Below are 27,629 nucleotides of genomic sequence, written 5' to 3' on the forward strand. Positions count from 1 at the left end.
TACCAAGAGAAACGAACCAGCCGACACGTGTTTCGTCACAACGTGATACAATTGTGACTCTTCAGGGCTGGGAAGGACACAAAACAAGCAAATAAAATAAAGCAAAATAATATTCTTGGCGCATTGGAAAAAAAATACATATTTTTTTTAAAAGTGAAAAGGTGAAAACCTCAAATAACGTGGAGACCCTATGTTGTGAGAAACACACAATATTGTTGACTTCACACTACACAGGAAAAAACCCAAATCAGTGTAAAAACGTAGTGAGATGGGCAAAATCTATTGATGGTAGCGCGTATATGTTATTCTGAAAGGCAAAAGGGACAAGAAACCTAGAACATGAGCCCCAACTGGAGCAATAAACATTTGGAATTGAAACATAGGTGAAGACTATAAAGTGTGAAGAGTGACTTGGTGCGAAATAAGTGAGTTTTGCAGAAAATTTGATTATGTACATCGCATGTTATGTAGAAAGTTATTCACAAGAGGCCATACAGCAGTACGAGATGATAATCAATAACATAACTATAGTAGATGAGAAAAGTTGCTCCAAAATGAACGACATAACATTTGTTATAAAACATAACGATGCTGTGTGGACGAGTTCAAACGTAAAGACCAAGAGTTGGACAAGAACAAAAAGTTGTATGTTTCATCCGGACAAAATATGTATACAAAGTCAAAATCGGGGTAAGAGATTGCGCATATGAGAAGCAACAGAGAAAACAATCGACATGATATCGTAGTCTTGAAAGGCAGATGTATAAAAGATGAAGACAGGATGTAAAGTAACACAAGTAGTTTAAAAAGAAAAGAGTTTTAGAATGGCGCTCAATAAGCAGGGAGCAGGTGGGGAATGAGACCATTAGAGAAAATCAAGCAGTATTCAAAAGTCGAAAAGCAACGTGACAGCTTGAGACTGAAATAGTCTTGATTGAAGAAGGAAACCTATGCACACGTAAAGACCCAAAGTAAATGGAAAGTAGCGAGCGCAAAGGTCCTAAGGTGACACAAGGTTAGCAAAAATTATATATATATAAGGATCTACCTGTATGCATGGTGCAACAAGTAGCAATAGCGGTGATGTTTCAGACCCGGCACAAACACGGGTTAACAATGATCAAAAGGGAAAGGGAGGATAACCTTTCTCTACGTCCATAAGTAGCAGGGCGTAGATATTCCAAGACGGGTGCGTCTGTAATGGAAATCTGGGAGAATGGGAGAGAAGGGGGGAAAATCGTAAGGTAAATAAAAAATAAAAAAATGTAAAAGGGCAGTATGAAAAAAAGGCAGTATGAAAAAAGGGGGGCGGCCAAAACGGCTTACCTGCGTTCCAGAATCCTGGTGGTAGGATTCAAATAGTCCGGTCCGGGCTAATGGAGGTGCACGATATGGGAACTGGAAGGTAAATATAGAAAGTAGAGCGAACACTAGAGCGTGAGGAGCACTTCTGCTTCAGTGACACAGGAAGTGAGTATTTGGACAAAAAAGGGTAGAAAGAGATGACGGAGTAAAAAAAAAAAAAAAAATTCGAAAGACACAAACGAGGCCTCGCAGTGTCAACAAAAAGAAAAAAAAGGAAGGAAACGAATGCCCATTATAAAAAAATATGAATATCAGGAGGCTAAATGTTGGAAAATAATGATAATAAGAGGGACAGAAGGGGCAAAGTAGAAAAAAACTGGTTGGTAGCTCAAGCACAACAATAAAGTATAGGATCTAAATAATAAAGAAAAGGAAGGAGGAGATAGAAAGTAGGTGAAATGGTTATTCGAAGAAATTATAAATGAAAAATATGAGACACAAAAGGTGAGTGACAGAAAAGGGAGGGTTTGAGGAATATTAACAGTCCGTACGTAATAGACAGAAAGGCATTCTCTCAAATAACAGCAAAGGAGATACAGAAACAGATTGTATGGACAAAATCAAAATTCAAAAAAAGGACAAGATATACAAAATAACCATCATGTATGAAATAGTGCAAACTAGCCTAAAATTAGGCATACTTTCGGTGCTCGGAGGTTACCTGTATCTAGGAGATTACATTGTCATACATCAAAAAGGTTATAGAGAGGTGAATGGAGTTACAATAATCTAAATTAGACACAGTTAAGAACAAGTAAGTAACTGTGGAAAGGACAAAAAAGTATCACACATTGGATGTGATCAAAGGGTCTTTAGGATCCGAGAAAGTATTGTAGTTCGTGGTCGATGTTGAGACCATGTTTAACTGACTGAAGACGCATTATCCAAGTGGCCTCCAGTCTTCTTAGTGCCAATTCGCGATTGCCACCTCTGACACTATTGTTGGCGACATCTATGCCAAAAAAAGTTAAGCTCTTGTGAGATCCTTGAGTTGCACATCTCGCTATGTGCAGGGACATAGGGTATCTTGCATCTCCGTTGTTCATTGCTCTGATGTGTTCCATAATGCGTTCCTTCAAAGGCCTGATGGTACTTCCCACGTAATGTTTTTTGCATGTGCATTCCAAGATGTACACCACATACTTAGTGTTGCAATTGATGTTACGAATTATATTGTATTTGTGTCCATTCCAACTTTTGAATTCTTTAGTGCCATTATGGGCCCATTTGCAAACTCCACAACATCCGCATTTGTGAAAACTTGTAGTGTGGGGAGTTAGCCAGGAAGAGGCGGTAATGGAGCGTGGAATACTCAGGCTTAGTCTGTATCTAAGTGTCCTGCCTCTCCTGAAAGTGATTTGTGGGTGAGCGGTTATGCAATCAGTAAGAGTTTTATCTGCTAGGAGAGTTTTCCAATGTCTATTGAAACTTTTTCGCATTGTGACACTTATCTCGTTGTAATCCATAATGAGCCTCACAGGTTGTTTGATGGTCTTTTTCTTTTTTTTTTTTTTTTTTTTTTTTTTTTTGAAAAAGTTTTTATTGAACAATAATTCGGTTACAAGTATGGGCCTACAACCACCCGGGCCGGCCGCTAGGTACATAAGGAAATACACACATATCAAGGCTGCAGTCCGTTCCCAGGGCACTGCCCCGCAGTGGTTCAAGATAGTTCTCGAAGAACAGCAAGTGTCAGTCCAGCAAGAACAGAAACAAAAGGAAAAACAATAAAAACAAAAGGCGAGTTACGAGGGATACCAGTGCGGTTCAGGCTCCCCCCGGGAAACTCCAGTCAGAACATTTGAGCAATCCGCTAAAGAGAGGAGTACCGGGGGGCCGGGGACGGAGGGGGGGGGGAAGGGGGTCAAGGGAGATGAACGTCCACATGTAGTTGTTACAAAAAGCGCCAGGAGCCGTCAAGGGTCAGGGGGACATGGCGATATCAGTGTCTACCAGGGGGGGTGTACAGATGCCTCCGCGATACGCATTCCATTGACCCCAAATTCTACCCCATGCCCCCGGCTTGCCACGGGCCACATACACTGTCTTCTCCCGAAACATACACCAGTCCATATTCTCCTTCCATACTGACACGGTGGGCGGCCGGTGAGCGCCCCAAAGTTGCGCTATATCCCTCTTGGCAATCATGTTCCCTAGGGCCGCCCACCGAGTCTGAGCCGCGTTGTAGTCATTGGGCTCCCACACATTCAGGACACAGCGACGCACCTCCGGCAGCAGCACAACCCCGGTGACCTGTCCCATAACCGTGTGGACCCGGCGCCAGTAGTCCGCCACCTCGCGGCACTCCCAAAGGATATGAAGAAAGGTGGCGCTGAGCCCGCAGCCTCGTTTACAGAGCCCGTCGTCGGAAAATCCCATCGCGACCAAGCGCGGACCCGTAACATACACCCGGTGGAGAATCTTGAGCTGTACCAACCGGAGACGAGCCGGAATGGCAACCTCCTTGGGGGACGACAGTGCAGACTGCCAGTCTTCGTCGTCCAATTCGACCCCATCCCCAGTCCAAGCCTCCCGAAGGCGCACCAGGAGATCCGCCCGGTGATTAATCAATTTTTTATAAATTAAAGAAATAGTACTATCGGGGACATGTCCGTCAAGCACGCGGTCCTCGAGGGGCGAGGAAACAGGGATCTTCGTCCCCTCCCCGAAGACCGAGAGCAGGGCGTGTCGAACCTGGGCGTAGCGGAAGAACTCCCTGTCGGTCAGCTCGTATTCGGCCTGGAGCACCGCGAAAGTCTTGACCGCGCCCTTGTGCCACAGGTCTCCCACTTTGCTAATACCGATCGTGTCCCACTGGTCAAACCCCTTGGTGGTCCACAAGCTGCCCAGGCGGTCGGAGGCAAACAAGGGAGTAGCACATGTCATTTGCTCACTCCAGCCCATGGCCGCAGTGGCAGCCCTCCAGGTCCGCACAGCAATCTTAGTAGGACCCGTAAGGGTCCGGTCAGCCAGGCGGGAATAAAGTGCCCTGTTGTAGTTCCCGCCGGGAAGCAGGAACTTGTCCATCTCATACGCCGGATTCGAGCCGGGCGCATACGTGGCGTGGTTAATGGCAGATAGCTGCGAGGCCCAATAGTACCTGCGAATGTCAGGAAGCGCGATGCCCCCGTCATACCAGGGGAGAGTGAGCTTGGCAAGAGCAATACGCGCCCGGCCGTTCCACACCAGTCTCCTCTGCAGGCTCTCCACCTCCCGAAAGTAGGCCACTGGGATAACGTCGAAGGAGTTCTGGAGTGCATAGAGGAACCTGGGAAGGGACATCATTTTAAACAGCGCGGCCCGACCCAGCGGGGACAGGGGCAGCCTGCACCACCGGGCCGTGTCCTCACGAAGTCGCCGAAGTGGACGCAGAAGATTCTGTTCGTAGCGAGCCACCGGGTCCAGCGAAACGTGTATCCCCAGGTACTTAAAGCCGCTCAGAGATATTTGGATCGGGAGCCGAGGCGGCAGGAGAGGAGGGCCACCAGCGATGGGATAAACGCAGGATTTAGACCAATTGATCGTGAGACCCGAATTGTTCCCAAAGGAGGTCAGAACGTCAAAGAGGACGTTGAGTGACTGCCGCGGTGAGGTGAGATACAGGAGAATGTCGTCCGCATACAGCGAGACCCGATCTTCAAAGCCCGGGCCCCACCGGATCCCTCTGAGCGAGGGCTCCCAACGGAGCCAGGCAGCAAGTGGCTCCAGGGCGAGAGCAAAAAGCAACGGGGACAACGGGCACCCCTGCCTCGTGCCCCTGCCGAGGGCAAAGGGCCGAGAGACCCGCCCATTCACCACCACTTGAGCCATGGGTCCCGTGTAAAGGAGCCTCACCCAGCCAATAAATCCCTCTCCAAAGCCGAATTTATCCAAGACGGCCCAGAGGAATGGCCACTCAATAGTGTCAAATGCCATCGTGGCATCCAAAGAAACCAGCACGGCCGGTTCGGTGAGGAGCTCCGCCCTGGCGAGGACCCCGTGCAGACGCCGCAAGTTAAGAGCGGTGTTGCGGTGCGGGATAAAGCCGCATTGGTCCGGATGAATAAGGTCGCACACGACACTCAACAATCGATTGGCCAGGACTTTCGCCAGGATTTTAGGCTCCGCATTGAGCAGTGAAATAGGCCGGTAAGAGGTACAGCGGTCACGCGGCTTGCCCTCCTTGGGGAGAACGACTATAGTGGCCAAGCGCTGGTCGGCCGGGAGGGAACCCGCCGCAAGAGAGTCGCGGAACATGCGGCTGAGGAAGGGCGCAAGCTTATCAGGACGCAATTTGTATAGTTCAATGGGCAGACCATTAGGACCCATAGCCTTGCCCGAGCGAAGGGAACGAATCGCGGTCGCTATTTCATCCGACGATAAGGGGGCGTCCAGCCGCTCCCGGTCCTCAACGGACAGGCCGGGCAGAGCAATATCTCTCAGTAGGAGGCGAGAGTCATCCTCGTCCCTGTCAGTCACCGGGGAGTACACCACCCGGAGGTGGTCAGCGAAGCATTCCACAATCTCATCCGGCGCAGTCACACACACACCATCCGCAGCACGCAACTCGGGGACCACACGATTCACTCTCTCCTTTTTGTCCAGCCATGCAATCAACTTTCCCGCCTTGTCCCCCGCGTCATACAATCGGCCCTGCTGCTCCCTATACATAGTTTTGGCTGCGTCAGTGACCAGGGACCTATATTCGAACTGTTTCAGGCTAAGGGCATGTAGCCCGTCCGGAGTAACATTCGCCTCCAAGGCCGACTCCAGCCCCGAGATGTCAGTCTCCAGCTTCACCACCGCCTCGCTCCTAACCTTCTTGGCCACCACTATCTGGGCGAGGGCGTGTCCACGTATAACAGTTTTAAAGGCTTCCCAAAGGGACAACGCAGACGACACCGACCCCTCGTTTTCACTGAAGTATTGGTCCATGGCCTTAACCAGGCCGTCACGGATCACAGGGTCCCGCAGGTACCAGGGGTTAATGGGAGCTATCCGCCCTGCGGACCGCGACCCGGTGTCAAAGACAAGCCACAGCGGAGAATGGTCGGAGATACCACGCGCCAGGTGTCTGACCTCTCGAATCCGACCAGTCTGCGCCGCGGGCATAAGGAAGTAGTCTAACCTGGAGAGACTCCCATGCGCCCCCGAATGAAAGGTGAACTGGCACTGGGTCGGATGCATTAGTCTCCAACTGTCCACCAAGCCGAAGGTCTCCAACATCCCACCCAGCCATGACTGGGCAGCGGGGAGGGTCCTCGGTGGGTGACGATCCAGTTCACCGGAAACCACAGAATTAAAGTCCCCCCCCATGAGCAGGAGGCCGTCCGGGAGGTCAAGCAGCATTCGACCCAAATCAGTAAAGGTGGAGTTCTGGAGGCCCGGGGGGACGTAGACTGAAACCAGGGTAAGGGGCTGCCCCTCCCACCTCCCAATCAGACACACATAGCGCCCTCTGTCATCTGAGACTATCCTCGTGATCTCCACCGGAAGGGAGGCTCGCAGGAGAATGCCCACCCCCCTGGAGCCAGTTGTGAAACCAGAATGGGCTACGAGGCGGTATCCCCCCCTGTTCATCGCATGGCAGACATTGCCGACCAAATGCGTCTCCTGGAGAAACACCACATCAGGAGTCAAACGACGCAAATATTGCAGTACAACACCCCGCTTAATGCGGTCCCCCAACCCATTGACGTTCCACGACATAAGCCTCAACCCGTCTCCCCCCATCCCCTCCAATAGGTCAAGAGGCCCCCAGCCCGCAGCACCGCTCCCAAATATGGATAAAAATCAATACCTCGCCCTGTAAACAAAAAACACACAAATAAACAACCCCTCTTCCCCCCCAACCCCACCCCAAGTCCAACGCCCCCCACCCTGCACCCCTGCGGGCCAAAGACCCCCCCCAACTTGCAGTGTGCCTGTCGCCCCACTAACCCCATTCTACAAAAAGACCCCGGAGGAGGAAAGGGACCCGAACCCGCCCGCACCCCTCACGGGTCCTGGTAAAACACAGTATGCAAAAGAAGTAAGACCCAACTGTACAGTGCAAAACCGCAAAAGCAAGGACCAAAGGTCAGTCTAAGGGGACCCGTCACCTGCGGTGCCCCCAGAGGGCCCGGGCCGGCCACCCCCGTCCGGCAGCGAGTCCAGCCAGTCACTTGCGGCCACAGGAGTGTCAAAAAAGGCTGTCCGCTCTCCATGTTCCACTCGAAGTTTCGCCGGGTAGAGCATCGAATACTTCAGGCCTAGCTCGCGGAGACGGCGCTTCACCCCCTGGAATCCCATCCGCTGTTTCTGGACCAGTTGCGTGAAGTCCGGGTAAAAGTTGATGGTCGAGTTCTCGTAGCGGACCGGGCCACGGGTCCGTGAAGCCTGCAGAATAGCATCGCGGTCCCTGTAGTGGAACAGTTTAGCCACGATGGGCCTCGGGAGGGCCCCCGGCCGCGGCAGGCCGCCCGGAACTCGATGGGCCCGCTCCACAGCGAAGAATTTGCTTAGGCCAACCGGGGACAACTGTTGCAGGATAAGTTCCTCGACCACGAGGTCCACCGGGCGGCTGTCGGAGGACTCCGGTACACCAATGATGCGGATATTGTTGCGTCGGGCCCGTCCCTCGAAGTCCTCAAGCCGCCGGGCCATATGGTCGTTGACCACTCTAATGTCCCCAAGCGCGGCCCGCAGATCCGACACCTCCGCACCCAGGGTGGAGGTCCGTGTATCAAGGGCCTGGACCTTCTCGTTGGTTTTAGAGAGGTCGGCCCGAATCAGGGTGACGTCGATCGCGACAGTGTCGATCTTACGGGCCAGGGCCTCATATTGCGTCGCGATAGTTTCCCTGATGCCCTCGATGGCACCCATAATGTCCTGTAGGGAAGGTTCCGCAGCTACGGTCGTGCCTCCCCCCGCAGCATCCGGGGAAAGGCCAGCAGCGCCAGGGGACCCCCTGCCCTGGGTATAGCGGTCCATGTTGTTGCTCTGGACCGCTCCCCCGCGCAGTGAAGCCTTGGTCTTGCGCCCCTCCGGACCCCCCTTGCCCGCCATGAGAGCGCAGTCACTCAATGGGGCCTCCGATCAAGGGGTGCGCGGGTACCAGCGAAAGGACCACAAACTGTCGGTGTAGGGGTCGGAGGCGTCAGACCCGCCAGTAGCAGATGGAAGCAAACCTCGGGCAGAGGCCCAGGAGGCACCTCGCCACCTCAAGCACGCACGCCAGCTGATCTCCTGAAGGCCAAAACCGAAACCGAAAGTGCTGAATCGGTAACTGGCACCGCGCTGAGGCCGCTGTTGTTCAATTGCAGCCCGGCCCCACGGGTCACCTTCACCCCGGCCACCTCCGTCGGGTGGGTCCCAAAAGTTCCGGCGACGATAAATCAGGATTCCCAGGTCCGATTAGAGTTTTGAAAAGAGATATATAGTCAGCTGGTCTTCATCTCTCAGATTCCATACACCAAATCAGGATATTCTCAGGATTTATGCCGAGGAGCAGAAAGGGTCCGGGGAGCCCTGTGCTCACGCGACCATCTTGGATGCGCGCTAGGCTCCTCCCCCTCGATGGTCTTTTTCTTGGTCTTGATCTGTACAGTTGTATTCCTTTTAGTGCTCTCAATTCTCTTTGCAGCTTTGTTGATGGTCCTTGGCCCATAGCCACGTTTGGCAAATCTCTGTGTCATATCTGATAAGCACTTTTCAAATTCTGTGTCCTCGCTGCAGTTCCTCCTTGCTCTTGTAAATTCCCCATAAGGGATTGTTTGTATCTGTTGAAATGGGTGTGAGCTATCAGCAGTTGAGGTGGGGGACTGGACCCCGTGCTCTGTGTCACAAGACCTTTTCGCTGCCTCCGAGGGCCCCACTGTGATTTCGGCTGTGAGGTCTCTGGACGCCTGGCTGGCATAGTGTCCGGGAAGTTCCTGTCTAGCCAGTCCCATGCACTATCCGGCGTGTCGAAGAATAAGGAACGCTGGTTATGAATGATTTTCGATTTTGCTGGGAAAAGCAATGCAAATGTGAGGCCCACAGCACCGACCCGTGCCTTGACCTCCATAAGAGAGAAGCGTTTACGTTGGACCGCTAGCGTATAATTCGGGAAATTAGAAATTCTAGCATTGTTAACCTGTAGTGGAACATTCTCCCTCCCTGCTTGTAGCATATGATCACGATCCCTATAGTTCAATTTCCAGGCCAATATCGGACAAGGATTTGCTCCAGGAATAGGTCAACGTGTAGGGACCCAATGAGCTCGTTCCACAGTGAAGTGCGCGGACAGGCCAGTAGAAGTCACACTGGATTTCAGCCACTCTTCCACATAGGTCGTTGGATTAGGGCCCTCCGGAAGACCCACGATGCAGAGATTATTATGTCGAGCCCGGCCTTCTGCATCATCCGCACGGGCCTGTAAGGATTCGATTTGGTGGTGCATGTGTTTCAACTGCTCATCATGTTCTTTCAGCTGGGGCACTAGTGTGGCAACTGTTTGCTCATTGGTCTTGACTTTATCAGCCAGTTTCCTGTGATCGTCTTTGGGCAGATTAAGCTCCACCGAAATCTTGTCCAACTGTTTTTCAAGCACAGGTCTAAAATCATGAATTTCTTGTAGGATCATGTCCAGCTTATCAACTGCAGGTGTGGACGTGGCCCCCTCTTCCATCCGCCGAGAGCGCCCAGACGAGGTCTCCGAAAGGGGGGAGCAGGACCTGGCTCTGTCAGACCTCGAAGTTGTCCTGGTCTTCCCTCTGCCCATGATTTTCGGTGTCAGGACCAGGTATGTGTTACGTGTCCACGCTGCGAAACCGGGCGCCACTCAAAACGCCGCTCCCATCAATCTTGGGGCGTAGGTACAATGAAGTCAGGCCCTCGAAGAGTAGCCGAGCAGTGTCTTCAATGGCGCCCAGTCTCCTCCAAAATCACAGCTTGCAACAGCATTAAGGGCAACGCCAGTCTCAAAGCAGAATAGGCCCTTATGCTTTGGGATATGGGTAACAGGGAGCCTCTTGTGACGTGTGGTGGTGGGGCCAGGCTGTCCGCGTGATTATTCCTAATTGATCAGTTGTGTTGAAGCCCCCCAGAGAGTTATGGCAGTTCACAAAGGGTGGGAGAAGGAGCCACCAAGGGAAACATACAGCCTCCCTCATACCTCAGCGTCTATGTGGCCCAGCTACAATGCGGGAGGGGGGAATCCGCCATCTTCTGCCGCCACTACCCCCTACTGCGGAGACACCGCTGTCGTCCCACGGAACAGGTGCTCTGACAAGCAGGGGCTCAACAGATTTCCTCCCAGTCTCGAGGAGGATCGAACGCTCAGCACACAGCAGGCCGCCGTGAAGGTCCGCCGCCTCTAAGCGTCATCCCCTGTCAATCGTGCCTGAATCCGGGGTTGCATTCGGGAGTGCACACTGTGTCAGCATCCACCCAACCAGTTGCCTCCTCCGGAAAAGGTCAATGTCCCAACTCCTGTCTCCCTGGTGCAGGTCCGTTATGTATGCAGGTCCTCACACAGACCAGAGCCCGGCCGACGACTCGCTGCTGCCCCCCACGAGGCCAGTTTCACCATCTAATTGGCACCAGTTACTCACAGTTTCTAGGGTAGCGCCACACCCGGTTAATTTGAGCCCTCAGATGTCCGGGCCCAATCCGTGCCCAGTGGCAGCTCCCAGTCCTCAGTTAAAAAAAACAAGGTAACCAATTCCAATGTGGACGGGACCAGGGAGGTCTCATCCAGCGCGAGCCGGCACAGGGCTATATGCAATGAGAGCCCTCGGAGGCCGACACCCACGCAACTTACTCTCAATTAAAGGGGAGCAGAGGGGAGGAAAAGAGAGAAAGACAATCCTCTGATCGCACCGCAGATCCACCCACACGTACGGATGATGTCTCTTGAAGCAGTCCAGCACTGCAGTGGGCTTTCACATACTCGGCAGGAGTCACGAACCGCAGGATTTCAAAGCGGTGTTCCTCCTGCCTCCAGGTCGGCCAAGGCCCCCCACAGGCCCACATCCGGGGTCCCACGTGTAGACGCACACCGTCACCAGCCACTACAGCCCCGCACAGGCCACAGGAGAACTCGCTGCGTCCAAGGCCACTCCCCCGACCCAGGCCAGCCACACTGTCAGGATCTTCCGTGGGCCAGATTATGGGCAGCAGTCCACTGCGGTCCCCGGCAGTGCGCTCCACAGTCCTCAAGCTTTCCCTTAATCCCGATGCCGCAGCCACCCGGTGATAATAGGCGAGGTAACACCCCTCCGACAGGGAGGGAAACAACTTGCTCAAGCAATCAGATCCCGAGTTCAATACCCCCGGCAGATGCACCGTCCTCAGAGACAACAGGTTTAATTCTGCCCACTGGCAAATCTGCTGCGATAACAAGTTGAGGGAAGCCACCTTCGCAACCCCCTGGTGGTTGACATAACACACTACCACTGTGTTGTCGGTCCTCAACAGCACAACCCGCTGCAGGACCCAAGCAAGAAAATGCACCAAGGCCAACTGAACGGCTTCCAACTCTCTTCAGTTGGAAGACATCCCTGTTTCCTGACCAACCAGAGCCCCTGAACGGACTCCTGAGTCATCACAGCCACCCAACCGAGCTCGTTAGCATCCGTAGTCACCACCAACCGCTCTTGTAAAACAAACAGAGCCTTTCAAGAGATTCTGCTCCTCCACCAGGACAACTCCTGGGAAATCCCCTCACTGCCCAGAATCAGCTGGTCGTAATTCTGAGACCCCCGACACCGATGACCCAGAACATGATTCACCAGATGGTACAAGTTCAACTGGGCCCGGGGAACAATCATCACGGTTGCAGACATCAAGCCCTGCACTCTCAACCACTGGCGAGCCATGGGAGATGGGGAGCCCAACATCTTCCCCAGTTCTTGCACCAGAGTTAATCTGTGAGGCTCAGACAGGAACACCTTCCCCACCCTCGTTTTGAAGGCCCCCCTCCCCCCAATGAACAGCAGTTCCTGAGTGGGACTCAAATGGGACTTCTCCAAGTTCAGAATCCACCCAAACTTCTGCAGGAGATGGCAGACATCCTGGGTATGAGACTGAGCCTTAAGGAAAGAAGAGGAAGAAATTAACCAGTCATCCAAGTACGGAAATACCTGGATCCTCTGAGCATGTAACAACCCAACTAAGGGTGTCAACACTTTAATAAACACCCTAGGAGAAGCAGAGAGACCAAATGGCAATACCTGAAACTGGTAATGGGCGAGGCCCACGCAAATCCGCAGAAACTGCTGTGAAGCCTCGTGAACCAGCACATGAAAATAGGCTTCCCTGAGATCCAGAGAAGTGAGGAAGTCTCCCACTGACAAGAAGGGCAGAATCAACTGTAAAGTCACCATCTTGAAGGACCAGTGAGGAATGCACAAATGTACTGCTTTCAAATCCAGAACAGGACGGTAGTCCCCATTGGGTTTCCTGATCAGAAATGGGATTGAGTAAACCCCTTTTCCCTGTTGTCCCACAGGCACCCTCGTCATGGCCCCTTTTGAGACCAGGTCCTGAACCCCTTCCAGAAGAGTCCAACACTTGACCTGGGAACAGGGGGGGCCCAGAAAACCTCCCAGGGGGCTCCACAAATTCGATCTGATACCCCAGTCTGATAATCCAAAGGACCCACTGATCCCTGAAGAACTCTTCCAAGACTGGAAGAAAATTCCTGAGGCGACCCCCAACCAGACTCCCCTCTGGAAACCTTGCATAGTCATGATATTGATTGACAGGGAGCACCTGAGAGTCCCTTGTGGGAGGAAAGAACACCCCGGCCACCCACGTCCCCAACCACGAAAGGGATGGGCGGCCATCCTAGACTGAAAAGACTGTCCAAATGCCTGCTTATATACAGCAAACTTTCCGTTTTACGACGAGTGGACCGGAGCCAACAACTTTTTGTCCTCTGTCGTTTTCTTTATCAAAGTCTCCAATGGTTCCCCAAACAGCTTGGAGCCCGTAAAAGGAATCTTCATGAGCGCAGTCTTCACCGCCGTCACAGCCTTCCAAGGTTTAAGCCACAACTATCTCCTAGCCGTCACCGAGGTATCAGATGCCGCAGCTGAAGCACTAAGGGATACAAAGGATAAGTCAGCCAAGAAATGCAGCTGCTGTTCCAACACTGTGAAGGACTCCGAGGGATCCTCCCCCTGCAACAGATGTTCTGAAATACACTGACAGTCCTTCAGAAGAGACTGAACCAGATAACTAGTGTAAGCGGCTGAACGAACAGCAAGGTTGGAAGCCGCAAAGGCCCTTTTCAAAGCCCATTCAATCCTCTTGTCCCTAGGATTAGAAGGTACTGCATCCTCAGAAACCACCAGGCTTTCTGACGCCAGTCCAGTCAATTGAGAATCCACCTTCACCACTGAAGGGAATTCCCCTGAAAACCCCTTCAAAGGATATCTTTTAGCCAGAAACCTGGGAAAGGTATGTTTATCAATATCCTTCCATTCTCCTTCCAGTACATTCCGTACTGACTTGAGAACAGGAAGGCATTCAGGCTCCCGCCTCTGATAATTGGTGGAGAAGTCCTCCGACTCTTCACCCTCCAAAGGTATCAGGGAACCCCAAATTGTCCTGCACATGTTGCAGAATATTTCGAAGGTCCGCCCAATGAATAAACCGACCCTTCACTTCCTGATCTGAATCCTCTTCAGGATCAGGGGCAACCGGAGCATCCAACTTCTGCTTTTTGGCCCTGCGGACTCCCTTGCCAGAAAGGCCGCAGCCACAGCAGCCTCAATTATCTTCTGTACATCAGTCAAGGAAGGTGCAGTGGAAGACACAGCAACCACCTCCTCTTCTGCCAAGTGCTTACACTTCTCTGACCGTTTAACACCATCCATGATATAGGCAGACCACTAACAATCAGAAAAACCAGGACCACATCAGAACCAGCCACCTAGAGTTCCAACCAATTACAGGGCATGAGAAAACACCCCTGACTGCAGCAAATCACAGAGCCCAAAAATCAAGGGAACGTTCAAAGCCCTGTCCTCTACGTGCATGTGTCAGAGCTCAGGAAGAATACCACCGCACAGACACTCTATCCAGTAAGAATACTTCCAAACCAGACAAGAGATAATCACGGCCATTCAATGATGTAACGCTCCAGCATCATCACACCACATGGCCAGAGTGGGAGGGCCGAGAATCGATCCGCCATCCCCCCCCTTTTCCATCACAAACCAGCGAGCCCTTTGCTCCCGAGCCCCGGTCTTGACAGACCGATCGCTCTTCTTCAGCAGCTAACAACTGGAGCTGGAGATAGACTCCACCCCCATACTTGAGGACTTAGCGATCCTGCTCTGACGGGACCGCTGCCTCCCACCACCACTGGAAATGTCTGACGCAGAGAGACGCTCCCCTTCGAAGAGGGGCCTCCCCGCCACGCCCCAGGCACGCCGGTTCAGCACCGCTAAAAATATTCACCAGAAACCCACGCACAATAGCACACCAAGAGGTCCAGCTGAAACAGGAACATCACCAGCACGTGCGTCCCAGGGCTGATAGCTACCTCTCCCACCCCCTCCCTCAACACCTCAGGCGACCGGAAGGGGAGACATACCCCCACTCGAGTATTGAACAGTCCTGCTGCAGCAGGGACTCCAATTAACCCAAAAAACAAACGGTCGGTATAGCAGACCACGCTCGCTCAACTGTAGATAAAAACAGGACGTGGTTCAGTAGGTCAGGTGTTATGTGCCACAGGATGTGGGAGTGGCCTGGAGGGTAAGGATGGGACCAAGGGAGTTTTTTCGCTTGGGATTTCTCTGGGGAGAAGCTATCGCTCATATGTTAAGGACTGTGACGGGGAGGTCTGACGAGGAGGTAATGTGTTCCTTTCCTCCTCATGCTTCAGGAGGCACCAGCATAGAGGTAAGCGACTATACATAGAGGCCCTTCCAGTTTCCTGTTCTGTGTGGTAGTCAACAAAATGTGTGATTAGTCTGAATAATACAGAAGCTTCCGTGGGAAATTGGAGAGAGACCCTATCGAAGAGCATTCCATGACCTCCACTGATCTTTTGTTTTGTCACTCGTCACCGTATATGTCAAGAAGGTTGTTGGTTTCCTAGGGAAAACTGATGGCGTCATTGGACGTTTCTGTTTGTGTTATGCCACAGTCACCTATGCACAGACATTTATATTCAGTATAAGGGAAAGAATGATGGTTGTGTATGTAATGGTAATGTAGTTACAGTGGATGCTTTCAAAGCCTTGAGGTGGAATATTTTCATTTTTTCAACCTACGTCCATACTTCCTTGTAATAGCATAGAACTGCACACAAAGACCTACTTTCTTACCAAATATTTTGAGCAGATTACATGGGCGCGTGTTAGACCTGGCACCGTTGGTGTGGGTCTCCCTTCCATTTTTTTGCTATTGCCTCCTGCGTTTTGCTATGCAGGTCTAGATGCTTTGGGCACTGGGCCACTGCTATTCAGTGCCACAGTGCAAGTGCTCCCTATTGTAAATTATTCTATTGGATTAGTGACTCAATGATTGATTCATTTGATTTACTTGTCAGACCCTAATATAGTGCACCATGTGTTCCCAGGGCCTGTAAATCAAATGCTGCTGGTGGGCTTGCAGCACTGGTTGTGCCACCCGCAGAAGCAGCTTGTAAAATGTACCTCAGGCCTGACATTGCAGAGCCTATGTGCAGCCTGGGTCTGCCATGTCGACTTGGCAAGTGCACCCACTTGCCAGTCCCTAAACCTTCACTTTTCTACATATTAAGGTAGGATATGCCCTGATTTGTGTAGCATGTCACGATAGTGAATTACAGCCAATTTCGTTTTTCACTATTGTAAGGCTACCTGTTCCCATAGGCCAGAATGGGCAGTTTGATTATAACATTTTATAATCCTAACTGACTCAGGGAACTAAGTAGAAATTTGAGTTTAGTATGCCTGAACTCAGAATGATAAAATACATATTTTAGTGAAGTTGGTTTTAATATTCTGTGTGTGAAAATACCACTTTTAGAAAGTATGCACCCAAGCCTGCCTCTGCTAGGTTGTGTGTTCCATGTCTGGTTTGTGAGTGACCGGGGCTGGGGTGGCTCCAGGAGACAGGGTGAGTCAGCACACGGCTGTATAGACCTATCTGCATGAGGAGTGGTGGGAGGAGTAGCACCTGGGCCAGAATAGGGCTGTGCCTGCCTTCCACAATGCTGGCTCCACCTCCTGTGGTGTGTCTGATGACCCTTCCCACACTGACAATGGAAGAAGTTTTGCACTGGCAGAATGCACCCAGAACTGGTTTGGACTAGGTACAGACACTCTCTGCCTTCAGAGACAAAGGATTTTGGTGTATAAAAGGGGGGGACCCAGACCCCAGAACATTAGATCACTTCTGTGAATCAAGAAGACCCTTTGCCAAGGAAAAGAACCAAGGAAACTGAAGGAGGGGACTGCCCCTGTGCTGTGCTGTCGGGGTTGGCCTGCAGTGGTTACTTTATTGCCAAGGAAAGGAGAAAAGGAACTTTATGTGTACTTTCACAATTTTGAAGATGAATCTCCAAGGGCTTGAACTGTGCTTGCCTCCTGCCTGTCTCAGGGATACAAGACTTCACCACCAGCTCCCCTGAATTCCCTTGCTGTGGAATTCTGCCTGCAGAGAGGTGCCTACTGTTGTTTGGGCCCTCTGAGAAGATTGTGAGTCACTGGGAGCTGGAAGCGCGACGCAACGAGGAGAAGCGTGTCGCCACCACAGCAGTTGCCGTCTCATCGCCAAAGAAGCGTGCCGCCGCTGCAGCTGTTCGCCGTCGCATCATCGACGAAGCGCGTCGCATCACCGGAGAAGCGTGTCGCCGGCTCAGAGGCGGCCGTCGCATCACCGTAGAAGCGTGTCGCAAGGCCTTTCGCATCTCAGAAGTTACAGAGTTCGCCGCACGGCCGTTGGGCGTGCACGTATCGCCTCCACGTTGTCACATCGCATCAAATACGCCATTTTCTCGCATCGCACCAGATCGGTGCATCACAGTGAGGCGCCATCTTGTCGCATCGCACCGGATCACAGTAAGAAACCGACGCATCACCTCCCCTGCGCTGCAGTAAGGAACTGACGCATCACCTCCCCCGAAGCAAGGAACCGCTGTTTTAGGATAAAAGCCATAATCCCTCCTTGCCCCCGCCTGTTCTGCCTAATGCCAAAAAACATGTTAACCTTTCCAGACATACCATATCTTCACACAATACAAATGCATTCAAAGGTGTCATCTCGTAAGATCTTCATACCCTGATCACTGTGGCATTTATGTTGCCCCCACTGTGAGATGTCTTGGCTGCTACATGTGACCTTGCAGCAACACTGAAGTACATTTCACATTACATGTGCACATGGAGTCAAAAAGGTTTTGTGTATCTTTTCGTTTAAATTTATTTAACGACATCCTGTTTTTCTGTAGGGAAAAAAAGATGACTTTTTTGTTTTAATAAACAAAATGCTTTATTTAAAAGCAATCAAAGACATAGTAGTCTGCTGACGGCTGCAGGCCACCATCACTGTGATTATGGCCAATCGTAGTGGGTTGCAATTTGCAACCTACCTCATGAATATTGATGAGGTAGGTTGAATTGCGACCTACTAAGATTGAGTATATGGGTGTAATGCGCAAAACAAAAATTTTGCTAAAAGTTGGTGCACAATTTGCGACCACTTTTACCAAATGGATTCTCTGTACATCAAGCTCGTAACCTGTGAAGCTTGTAGGAGTGTTGCCACCTAGAGAGACCCAGGCGCTGAAATTTCATACTGGGAGAAGAGTCAAAAAGCCAGGTTCCTAAAATAGGGTTTTAAAGTGTAAAATGATAACAGTAAAAGATCAACAGGACTATTGAGTCTGACAATTTCTGTACCTATTGCACCACACAGGGATGATAGCTATCATTGGATCACTTTTTTTTCTGCTAATGTTTTGGACGCACAGTCTTGCACATTTGATGTCATATATTTTAATCAAGGTAAGTGGTAAGATTTTTTTTATACCGGGACATCGTCTCTTTTTATTTTGTAGCTCTTTTTAAGTTGAGTGGTGGGAGTAGTAAGAATGTGGAATTGTCATTCTAGACCTTTTTTTGGAAAGGTCTTTCTTTCCAGACACCTTTATGTGTATATAGCCAAGCACCAGCACCTGTGGTTCTTTGATGCCGGTGATACTTGTGGGAACAGGCCCTCCACCCAAACGTGCACTAAAACATCCACAAAGACCGATTGAGGGTCCATGACTTAGTGTCACGGTGGCCGGGATGTTCTCTCCTCAGGATGGCGCTGATGCTCTATAGGGGTCCACCTCTCATCTGCCCCCAGTCCGGAAAACGTATTATACACACGGACTCGGGAGATAGGTGAGCGAGGGAAGGAAGGGGAGGAACAGCTGGGAGAGGGACCTGGAAAGACACAAACACACCATAAGAGATACGATAACTGATTACACCCCTGTCCTGTTACCCAATTCTCTCTCCTGTCACTCTCTCATCTGCCACCTCCTCCACCACCGTGTAGTGAAAGGCGCTAGGCCAGGGGAGTACCCGTACTCCAGTTATGAGGGGGCACTGGATGACGGATATGTAGCTAGGGTGAGACCTAGTCACTGGTCCCTCAGGAGATAGTGCACTGTGCCTCTGGGAGCAAAGGACAGCACTTCCAACCAGTGCTTAATGCTCCCGAGCGCACTCAAATAGCAGGGTCATATGAGTAAACAAAAGAAGATGCCTCCCTGAAGGAAAAAGGCGACCCAGTACTCACGGTTCCGAAGAGCGGTGAATGGAGGCGGGCGCAACGACTCTGTACCCGGAACTCCGTGGGCAGAGGAGCGCGCCTGTTCGCGCTGCGACTCGGAACCCGGAACTCCATGGGCAGAGGAGCGCACCTGTTCGCGCTGCAACTCTGAACCCGGAACTCAGTGGGCAGAGGAGCGCTGGAGCAGCTTCCGGGAGCCTGGGGTGTCGTGGGCGTAGGTTCTCAGGCGCCGTCTTCCAGAGCCCAGAATTCCTGGAGTGGACGTCGGCGCAGGAGCGAAGTTGTCTGTGCGAAGGTTCAGCAGAGGGCCGAGGCAGCAGCACAGGGTCGAAGGTTCAGCAGAGGGTCAAAGGACAACCAGGAATCATCGGCACCGCTCTCTGGACGCGTTGGGCTATATCCGCTCTGCCGAGTGTAATGCGGGTCACGTGGGGCGTGCACAGCCGAGCGCGCCGCGGGTCACGTGGGGCGTGTTCCTCTGGTCTTATGGGGAGTGTAGTTCACGCAGAGTCCGTGTGGGGGAACAGGAGGTTTGCGGTAATGCGAACAGCGCGTTACCGGTACTTGGCTCGTGACACTTAGTAAGGTGCTATACTTCATCACTGTTCATCATGAATAGGGGTCCCCGAGAGTCAAAATACGTTGATCCTAGAGTTGGAATTATGGACCTCAATCCGTCTTTGCAGATGCCTTTCCAAACACAACACACCCCCAAACATACAGATACACCACAACCTATGTAGCAAGCATACATAAAGTAATCTCCTCTGGGGCGTAAGTGCAAAAAGGCAGGTTTGGCTTAAGAGGATAGAAATAAGTGAAGTACTCCAAAAGCGGCACAGAATGAGTGATGTAAACATTGTCACCTATTCCAGTTATTAGCATGAGCAGGATCCGTATTAAAGACCTCACTGGAAACGTTCAGCTTCAAATGCCCACAGTTCTGAAGGTCTAATTATATTCATTGGCACATGCAGGATCATTTTACAGCTACAGTTCCACAAACTGGCTGACAATTGCAAACATGTATTTTTATACCATTCACATCTCCAAGGCAGCAGAGAAAATGGAAGCACACTGCAGCCTTGTAAATAATGATCTGTACTTTAATCTCAAATCTCGAATAGTAAACTTGTTCATGAGTTGATCAGAGCTCGAATTAACCATATAGTTGTGTGATTCAGGGTTTCAGAGATATGGATTGTAAAGGAGCACGTTGTGCAGCAAGGTTAGGAGGGGCTCGGCTGTCAAAATAGAGAGGTGTGTACTGTTTCATGAGGTCCAAACCTCTCTCAGTTGACCTCATCCCGTTTGGCTGTGGTTTTCTAAATTTTGATTGCGGATTGAGAGCACCTATTTCATTGCACACCAATACTAATGCTTGTAATGTGTATATATATTTTTTAAAATATACTTGTTAGATTATATAGTTTTCTTTTGTATTTCAGATATAAAGGTTGAAAGAGTGGAGTTGCCTGGTATGTATAGTCAGATGTGATTTTGTATTTTACGGTTTCTTCTTTTTTTTGGTCTACCGTTAGATGTTCAGCAGTGGAAGGAGCTTTTCGTTGGAGGTTTATAATGGAGTTAGTATCAATCAAGGTGCACAGAGCATACATTTGATATTCTTGATCTTGCACAGTTTAAGACTGATTCAGTAGAACATATAGCGTTCAAGGAGTCAGAAGATTGGACTTGCAGCAAGGTCTCAATTACGGCCCTGTCCTAAAATGATATTGAGAAACTGTATTTATTTGTTTGTGATAGATGGGGAATCGTGAAGGTGGGGTTCTAGTTGCAAAAAAAACAACCTCTTGGGCCACCTGGATACCCATAGAAACAGGAGAGCGGAAACCTCTCTGGGGCAAGAGACAATCTCTGCTTCAAATGGACAGGTGTTCATTTTATCGATTTGTACTTCTACTGATTTACTAGCTTTTTACATGTTTATGATATAGGATCTCACTGCAAGAACACAATCTCTGATTGACCCGAGACTCTGAAGACACTCCAGTGTTTCACATCGAATGCGTCATTTTGCGGTAACATGTTAAAAACCTGGAACATAGCCCCAGAGACACTTTGGATCAGGAATAGTGGCAAGGGCCTCTTTCGTATAGGAGTACATTAAGCATGATGGATTTTTAGGCTCTGGGAGGAAGAAAGATAGTACAAATCAGCAATGTGTAAATGTCATCATTGTATCTCCCTAAAATTTAAAATCTGCTCACAGGAATGTCTGGCATTATCCTTTTTTATGCAGCACTTGGTTGCTTTATGGCTGAGTTTGATCTTTCTAAATCTATTCATATATAAAAAAACATTGAATGAAAGCTATTGTGTGATTCGTAAGAGTTCCATATTTCTTCAGATATTTTTCTAGAGGTGAAGAGGTAAGATATCATTATGGCAGCAAATACAGCACATCAAAGAACATACATGGACTCCAATCTAACAAAGCCATCACCTAAAATCTATAGCGAATTTAAATGGAACAAATTAACCATCCACAAGCTGACAAACGGGTGCTACCTTTAAATAAATGTGTTGTATTTTATGACAGGTAGCCAGGAAGAGTTTTGTAGTTTTCTTTATTAGTTCCAAGTTGATATATACATCAGTCTTAAAGCCGGTGTATCCATTGCGCCAGCTCTTACTCCAGCCCCACCAGGAGCAGCCTGCCTGCTGTTCAGCCCATCTCCAACTGTCACCACTCATCCACACAGGCACCCAAGCATTCCATTCATCACAGTCACACCAACATTCCAATACCATCTCTCACTCTGGCTGAACAGCAAGGAGACAGCTAGGCTGGGTAGCATACAATAACACAGTAAGGATATTACATTATCCCCTTCCTTTTAAATGAAAAATGAAAGTGTGAAAGAATGTGGGAATAACTATAAACAAAACAAGCAAATGTACAGAAAGAGAAAAAGTTCAAACTCAGGGAAGCAAAACTAAATACAACTTCTCGAGAGTAGGAACACTTCGTAACCTGAAGGAAAATGAAAATATTGGCAAGCAAGAATAAAACATTGACAGGCAATATCCCCATCCTTCCCAATAAATAATTTCAAAAATGTAGTGAAGGGTGGGCCACACCCCAAGACAAACACCCAAAACCAAAACAGGTAAAGAGGGTGAAACCAACGAGCAAGGGACAGAACCCAAAAGACCAACCTAGAGTAGGGAGAGACGAAACACATGTGTAGCACAAGATGAACAACACAGAGTGTACACACGGTGAGGCGCGAAGCGATTTACACACAACAACAACACATGAAACGCAGGGCAACTTACACAGAACAACACGTGAGTTGCAGGACGACTTACTCACAACACTTACACACATAACACTAACCAGTGATGCGCAGGGTGACTTACACACAAGACAACAAAACTGGAGGCGCCGGGCGACTTACACACAAGACTACAACATATGAGGCACAGGGCGACTTACACACAACCAGCAAGACGAGAAGCGCAGGGCGACTTACACACATAAACACAACACAATGTGAAATGTAGCGTAAGAACCACAGAGAAGTTGAGAACCACCCACCAAGACAAGAACCACCCTGCGTAAGGGAGTACAGTGTAAAGTGGAACCGAAAACCATAATCATCCCTCAGGGAAAGGAGTACAGTGTGATTACCACGCCCCAAAATTCAAAGTCCAACCATGTGAAATGAAGCATAAACTGTGACATCATGTAATGAAGCATAAACTGTGGTATCACGAAAGAGTATGCTATAGAAGAACATAGAGACAAACGATACAAAAGTCAGTGGAAACTCCAATCCCAAAACTGTAGTACAATTTAAAACTGTAATACAGGCTGGTGAGCGACCTCTCACCCGAGTACTACTAGGCTAGAAACTCCCTTGAGTAAGGGAATCAAATCTTATACATCACTATATATAAATGCACAAGTTGAACATAACATAAACAATAGAACAGGTAGACACCTTTCTTAAGTTATTTGTATGTTATTTTTAACCGAAATATAACACAGACAAGACCAAATTGAAGCTAACTGAAGTGCCAAGTTGTGACATGTCGAAGACTGGAGAAAACACATGCACAACAACTATTAGCCACAATAGACAAGCAGACGTAAACCGTAATATGGCACTCTTAAGCTGTGTTGAGAAAGTCACCACAATATATGTGCAAAGTCTATGGTGTGCCTGTCACTGGAATTGTGTGTCACAGGTCGTGGTACATCAGCAAGTTGTGTGTGTAAAATTTCTTGGAGAGCGAATACACTGCCAAGCTTGACTCTGATAAGGGAAGAGTGAAAAACAAACTCCAACTCACCACCGGAACTTGAGTCAAAGTCCACTGGCTTCCGTGTGTTGCGGCAACTGTCCACAGCATTCATAGAATGACCCTCTAATGCAGCAGAAAATCTAGTGGGGGAACAAACAGACGAACTTTCCCAGCTGGCTGCTGACCTTGGCAAACTACTAACGTGCATGACTTAATTAAGATTACCCATTGCTTGTGGAGACAAACAAAGTGTGCTCATGATGATAGTGAGCACAGCCGAGTACTGTAACACCCAAACTGCAGGACACCTCATTGCGCCTCACTTGCTGCATCCGAAATAACTGTGAAAACGTGGTTGGCATAATGAAAACTGTACAATTACTTGTAACAGCAGTGGCAGCCAACCTAAAGATGGTGGCACGCTGTTTATCCACCACCAGCCCTGATCTGCGTAGAAGCAACTACGATTTCAGGACCCCGAGGAGATGCAGGTATGCTCGCGCACGCTGAAAAACACACACGCATCATTCTCAAACCGCAGCGCTGCAGTTAAACGGACACTATCAAATTGAGGTTGTAAGACTGTAAAAACTTGAATGGGCTCACCAGAAAAGTCCTTGAGGAGTACTCCTCCATACGAGTTAGTGCCAAGATGGTTGTTCCCTTGAAACCACGCAGACCCAAACGATGTGAGGTGCACAACAACACAGAGCGTAATTTGACCTAGTTGGGAAACTCCTCAAACTTACTGCTCGTGCTTTTCATGTAACTCCAAAACACATAATGAGTACAGCCACATCCCTCCAGTGTGACGCTTGTTAAATCCACTCACTGGGACAGACTAATAAGCCTCTAAGCAAAGTGAAAAGTGTCCATAATTTGTATCCGTGCAGCCACTAATATCTTTAAAACCCGATGTAACATAGTAGCAGACACGTTAGGATGTGGGATTGGTGAGTCTTAGACCAGACATCCACTAGCATAAAAGTCCATAAAAGTTGTAATGTCTATGGAGGTTGTCCAGGCTGGGGCTGGCCGATGACAGGGACACTTGTGGGTGGGGCCATCCGTTGATAAGAACACTGGTGGGGCTGGATAGTCTGTGGCTCCATACCTGACACTTTACTTCTTGTTGCTCTTTATTTCCTAGTTTATCCTTGTGCAAACCAAAGATAGCTTCTTTAAATGTGGTATCACACTCGAGGTCAGCTCCAGGTCTTCGCCAAAATATGTTGGACCTTATGACCGGTAGCCAGGAAGAGTTTTGTAGTTTTCTTGATTAGTTCCAAGTTGCTATATACATCAGTCTTAAAGCCAGGTATATCCATTGCTCCAGCTCTTACTCCAGGCTGCTCAGCCCATCTCCAACTGTCACCACTCTTCCACACAGGCACCCAAGCATTCCATTTATCACAGTCACACCAACATTCCAATACCATCTCTCACTTTGGCTGAGCTGCTAGGAGACAGCTAGGCTTGGTAGCATACAATAACACAATGAGGATATAACAAAATGTTTTGGTAAAACATCAGTGCGCACCTCACCTCGCGAGTGGTGCATAGACGCATGTATTCCCACTCAGGCACCAGATCTGGGTAGACCCGCGCCCCAGACTCGCCAGTGTCTCTTGAGAGTCCCATTACACCAGGTAACCCTGTGGGAATAGACAACATATTTATGCCCTGACCCCGCGGACAGCTCGGTTTTTTATCAAGTTTATGTTAAAAGTCTGCTTCAAAGTACACTATTTAACCTCCTTTCAAATAATCTTATTGACTTTGTTCAACCCCTGTATGTGAGGGACAGGCATCATTTATTTTCCTATTTAATTTCTTTTAAAGCGCTATGTCCTAGTGTAGGGTGACATAGCGATTTACATCATACTCACATATTGTACACAGAAAATGAATCATACAAGTGTGTAAATCAATTAATAGGAAATGTTATATAAGACAATGATGGTTACAAGGTGTAAAAGTAGCATATCTTCCATATTGGTTGGTATAATATGTTAAGAGTGCTTGGTCTGGTGAAACACACAAGAATTAAAACATAATGCAGTGGTTGGGTTTGTCTGCACTAATGAGTTTATTACTACCAAAAGAACCCTTTTTAGCAATATCAAAATAAAGCAAGATTGATTAAAAATGAAATAAGTTTCTATGCTTTGCAGTTTGCATGTAGCTCATTGATGCTGGTTCATAGTGCACATAACTAGGGGCACTGGAATTATGTGATTCAGCAGCTACAACATTTTCTGTAAGCAATTTATAATCCATTTTATAGTCTATGCCTCCCTAGACTTTGAGAAGGCAGGCAGGCAACAACTGTCAATTAGCACAAATGCTAGCATGCATTTATGTCATTCTTTGAATGACATCATGACGCAGGGCTTACCTCTGAACAACCCCTGTGTTCCTAACAATGTGGCTTCGGGAAAGTAGCGGCCTCTGCGCACCAACACAATGCAGTCAATGACAATTGTCTGCATCGCCCAATTTGGGGAGAGTGCCTGACAATCGTTTCAAGAGTCCTCATTTATCCAATTATGCTTTAGTTTCAAAGAAATAGGGCATAACCAAAACGAGGTATTGATGATTCCCGGTCACTCCGCAAAGGAGAGAAAGATGAAATGTAAAAGAGATTTTACCTCTAGGCTGGAAAATGACTCCTAATCGTTTATAGGCAGGTGCTATAGTTAGAAGTGGCCCCGCCACTAAAGCAGCCTGTATAGCATATTGCTAATCATTGGACCATAAAACACAAACAACATAGGTGAATCCTAAGTACCGAAGAAATTAGATGCGAGAGAATAAAAGTGGAGAGAAGAAAGAACTCTAATCCCAAAACAAGTATAAAGAAAACAAAATACAGGGTTTATAAAGATAATAATACTTAATGAGATTCGTTAGAGACAAAGGTCTTAACCCAGCCATCCCAGATTTCCCAAAATTAGTTTTTCTTGGTCTCTTTGCTTGCATGGTCAAGTTGGGAGACCCTCTGAATGGAATGAATCCATTCATCCTCCGTTGGGGGACATGGAAGAATCCACTTTACACAAAATTCCCTCCAGGCAAGAATAATCAGAGCAAAAAAAGAGGGCTTTATGATTTTTAGTTAGGGTTCGGTTAACTATCCCCCCTGGAAACACCTCCAAAATCACAGAGGGTATAGTCAACTTGATCCATTGACCCATAATACCTGATATGGTCCTACCCACTGTCTGCCAGAAGGACTGGATTGAGGGACACCGCCAGAACATATGGACCTCATTTGCGTTGTCTTCACCGCACTTCGGGCATTTCTTAATCTCTTGACTCCTCTTTTTTTTATATTTTCTGTGGCATCCAATATGCCTTATGGACTGTGAAAAGATGGTTCTTTTTAAATGATGCAGGTTTCACATAAGACCATAAAAGAAACATAGATACTTGCCCTAATTTTTCAAGGTCTTCATCCGGCAGGTCTCTCTTCCAGATCTCTGTAAATGGATCTTGTTTATCTTCTCCACTTTGAGATAGAAACCAATACCATTCTGCAACCTCTTTCCGAATTGTGGAACGTGTGCAGAACTTTGACACCAAGTCCTCTTTCCCTTCAAGCTCCTTCCCTAAAGATTTTACCCAACTTGACAATTGATAGTATTTGAATTTTTAGACCAAGTTCTCACAAATCGCAGAGAAGTGATGCCATGAGATTAATTCAGAATCCACAATAAGCTGTCCCCACATGCAAATGCCACCTTATCGAAGCGGAACAGCGAGGGTGTTCATTAAACAAGCCGGAGTACCTGGTGAGTCCCAAATAGGTGTTGTGTCACTATATTAGGGAATTTTTAACAATCGTCTCACCTGTGACCAAAGCTTAACTGTAGCCACAAGAACCTTCAATCTCACCATCTTAAAAAATTTAGGGTGATCAAATTTTAGAAGAAAAGACTCTGCCTGGTGGGGAACAATGGCCGTAAGAGCCTTAAAGAGCGGGGAGAAAGCAGAACTATCCATCAGTAGTTGCCGAAAGCTCTTTAGATGGAAGGCACAGTAATACTGGTATAAATCTGGGGTAGCGATGTTTCCATGAGCTTTCTTCCTTCTAAATTTCTTTAAGGATATTCTTGGTTTTTTGTTTCCCCAAACAAAACTAGAAAAAGCCCCTTGTACTTTCTTGAACCAAATCTTGGGAAACTCTCACGGGATAGTATTAAACAAAAAAGTAAATTTGGGGAGAATCGACATTTTTAAAAGATTCGATTTACCCAAAA

At 48.7% G+C, this 27,629-nt stretch overlaps 1 protein-coding gene across 7 annotated transcripts in view; it reads left to right on the forward strand.

The window, feature by feature from the left end:
- The window catches only part of UBP1 (upstream binding protein 1), a 533,655-nt gene that overhangs the window by 402,944 nt on the left and 103,082 nt on the right, over window positions 1-27,629 (forward strand). For 6 of the 7 annotated variants that reach the window (XM_085607613.1, XM_085607611.1, XM_085607615.1 and 3 more), the window contains one exon: window positions 20,541-20,570. The exons of the other annotated variant lie outside the window; for it this stretch is intronic. In XM_085607613.1, coding sequence (XP_085463739.1) covers window positions 20,541-20,570 — 30 coding nt within the window. The remainder of the gene's footprint in view (window positions 1-20,540; window positions 20,571-27,629) is intronic. 7 annotated transcript variants of the gene reach the window in all.

The sequence above is a fragment of the Triturus cristatus genome, chromosome 5_2 (assembly GCF_964204655.1).
Source record: "Triturus cristatus chromosome 5_2, aTriCri1.1, whole genome shotgun sequence".
NCBI lineage: Eukaryota > Metazoa > Chordata > Amphibia > Caudata > Salamandridae > Triturus > Triturus cristatus.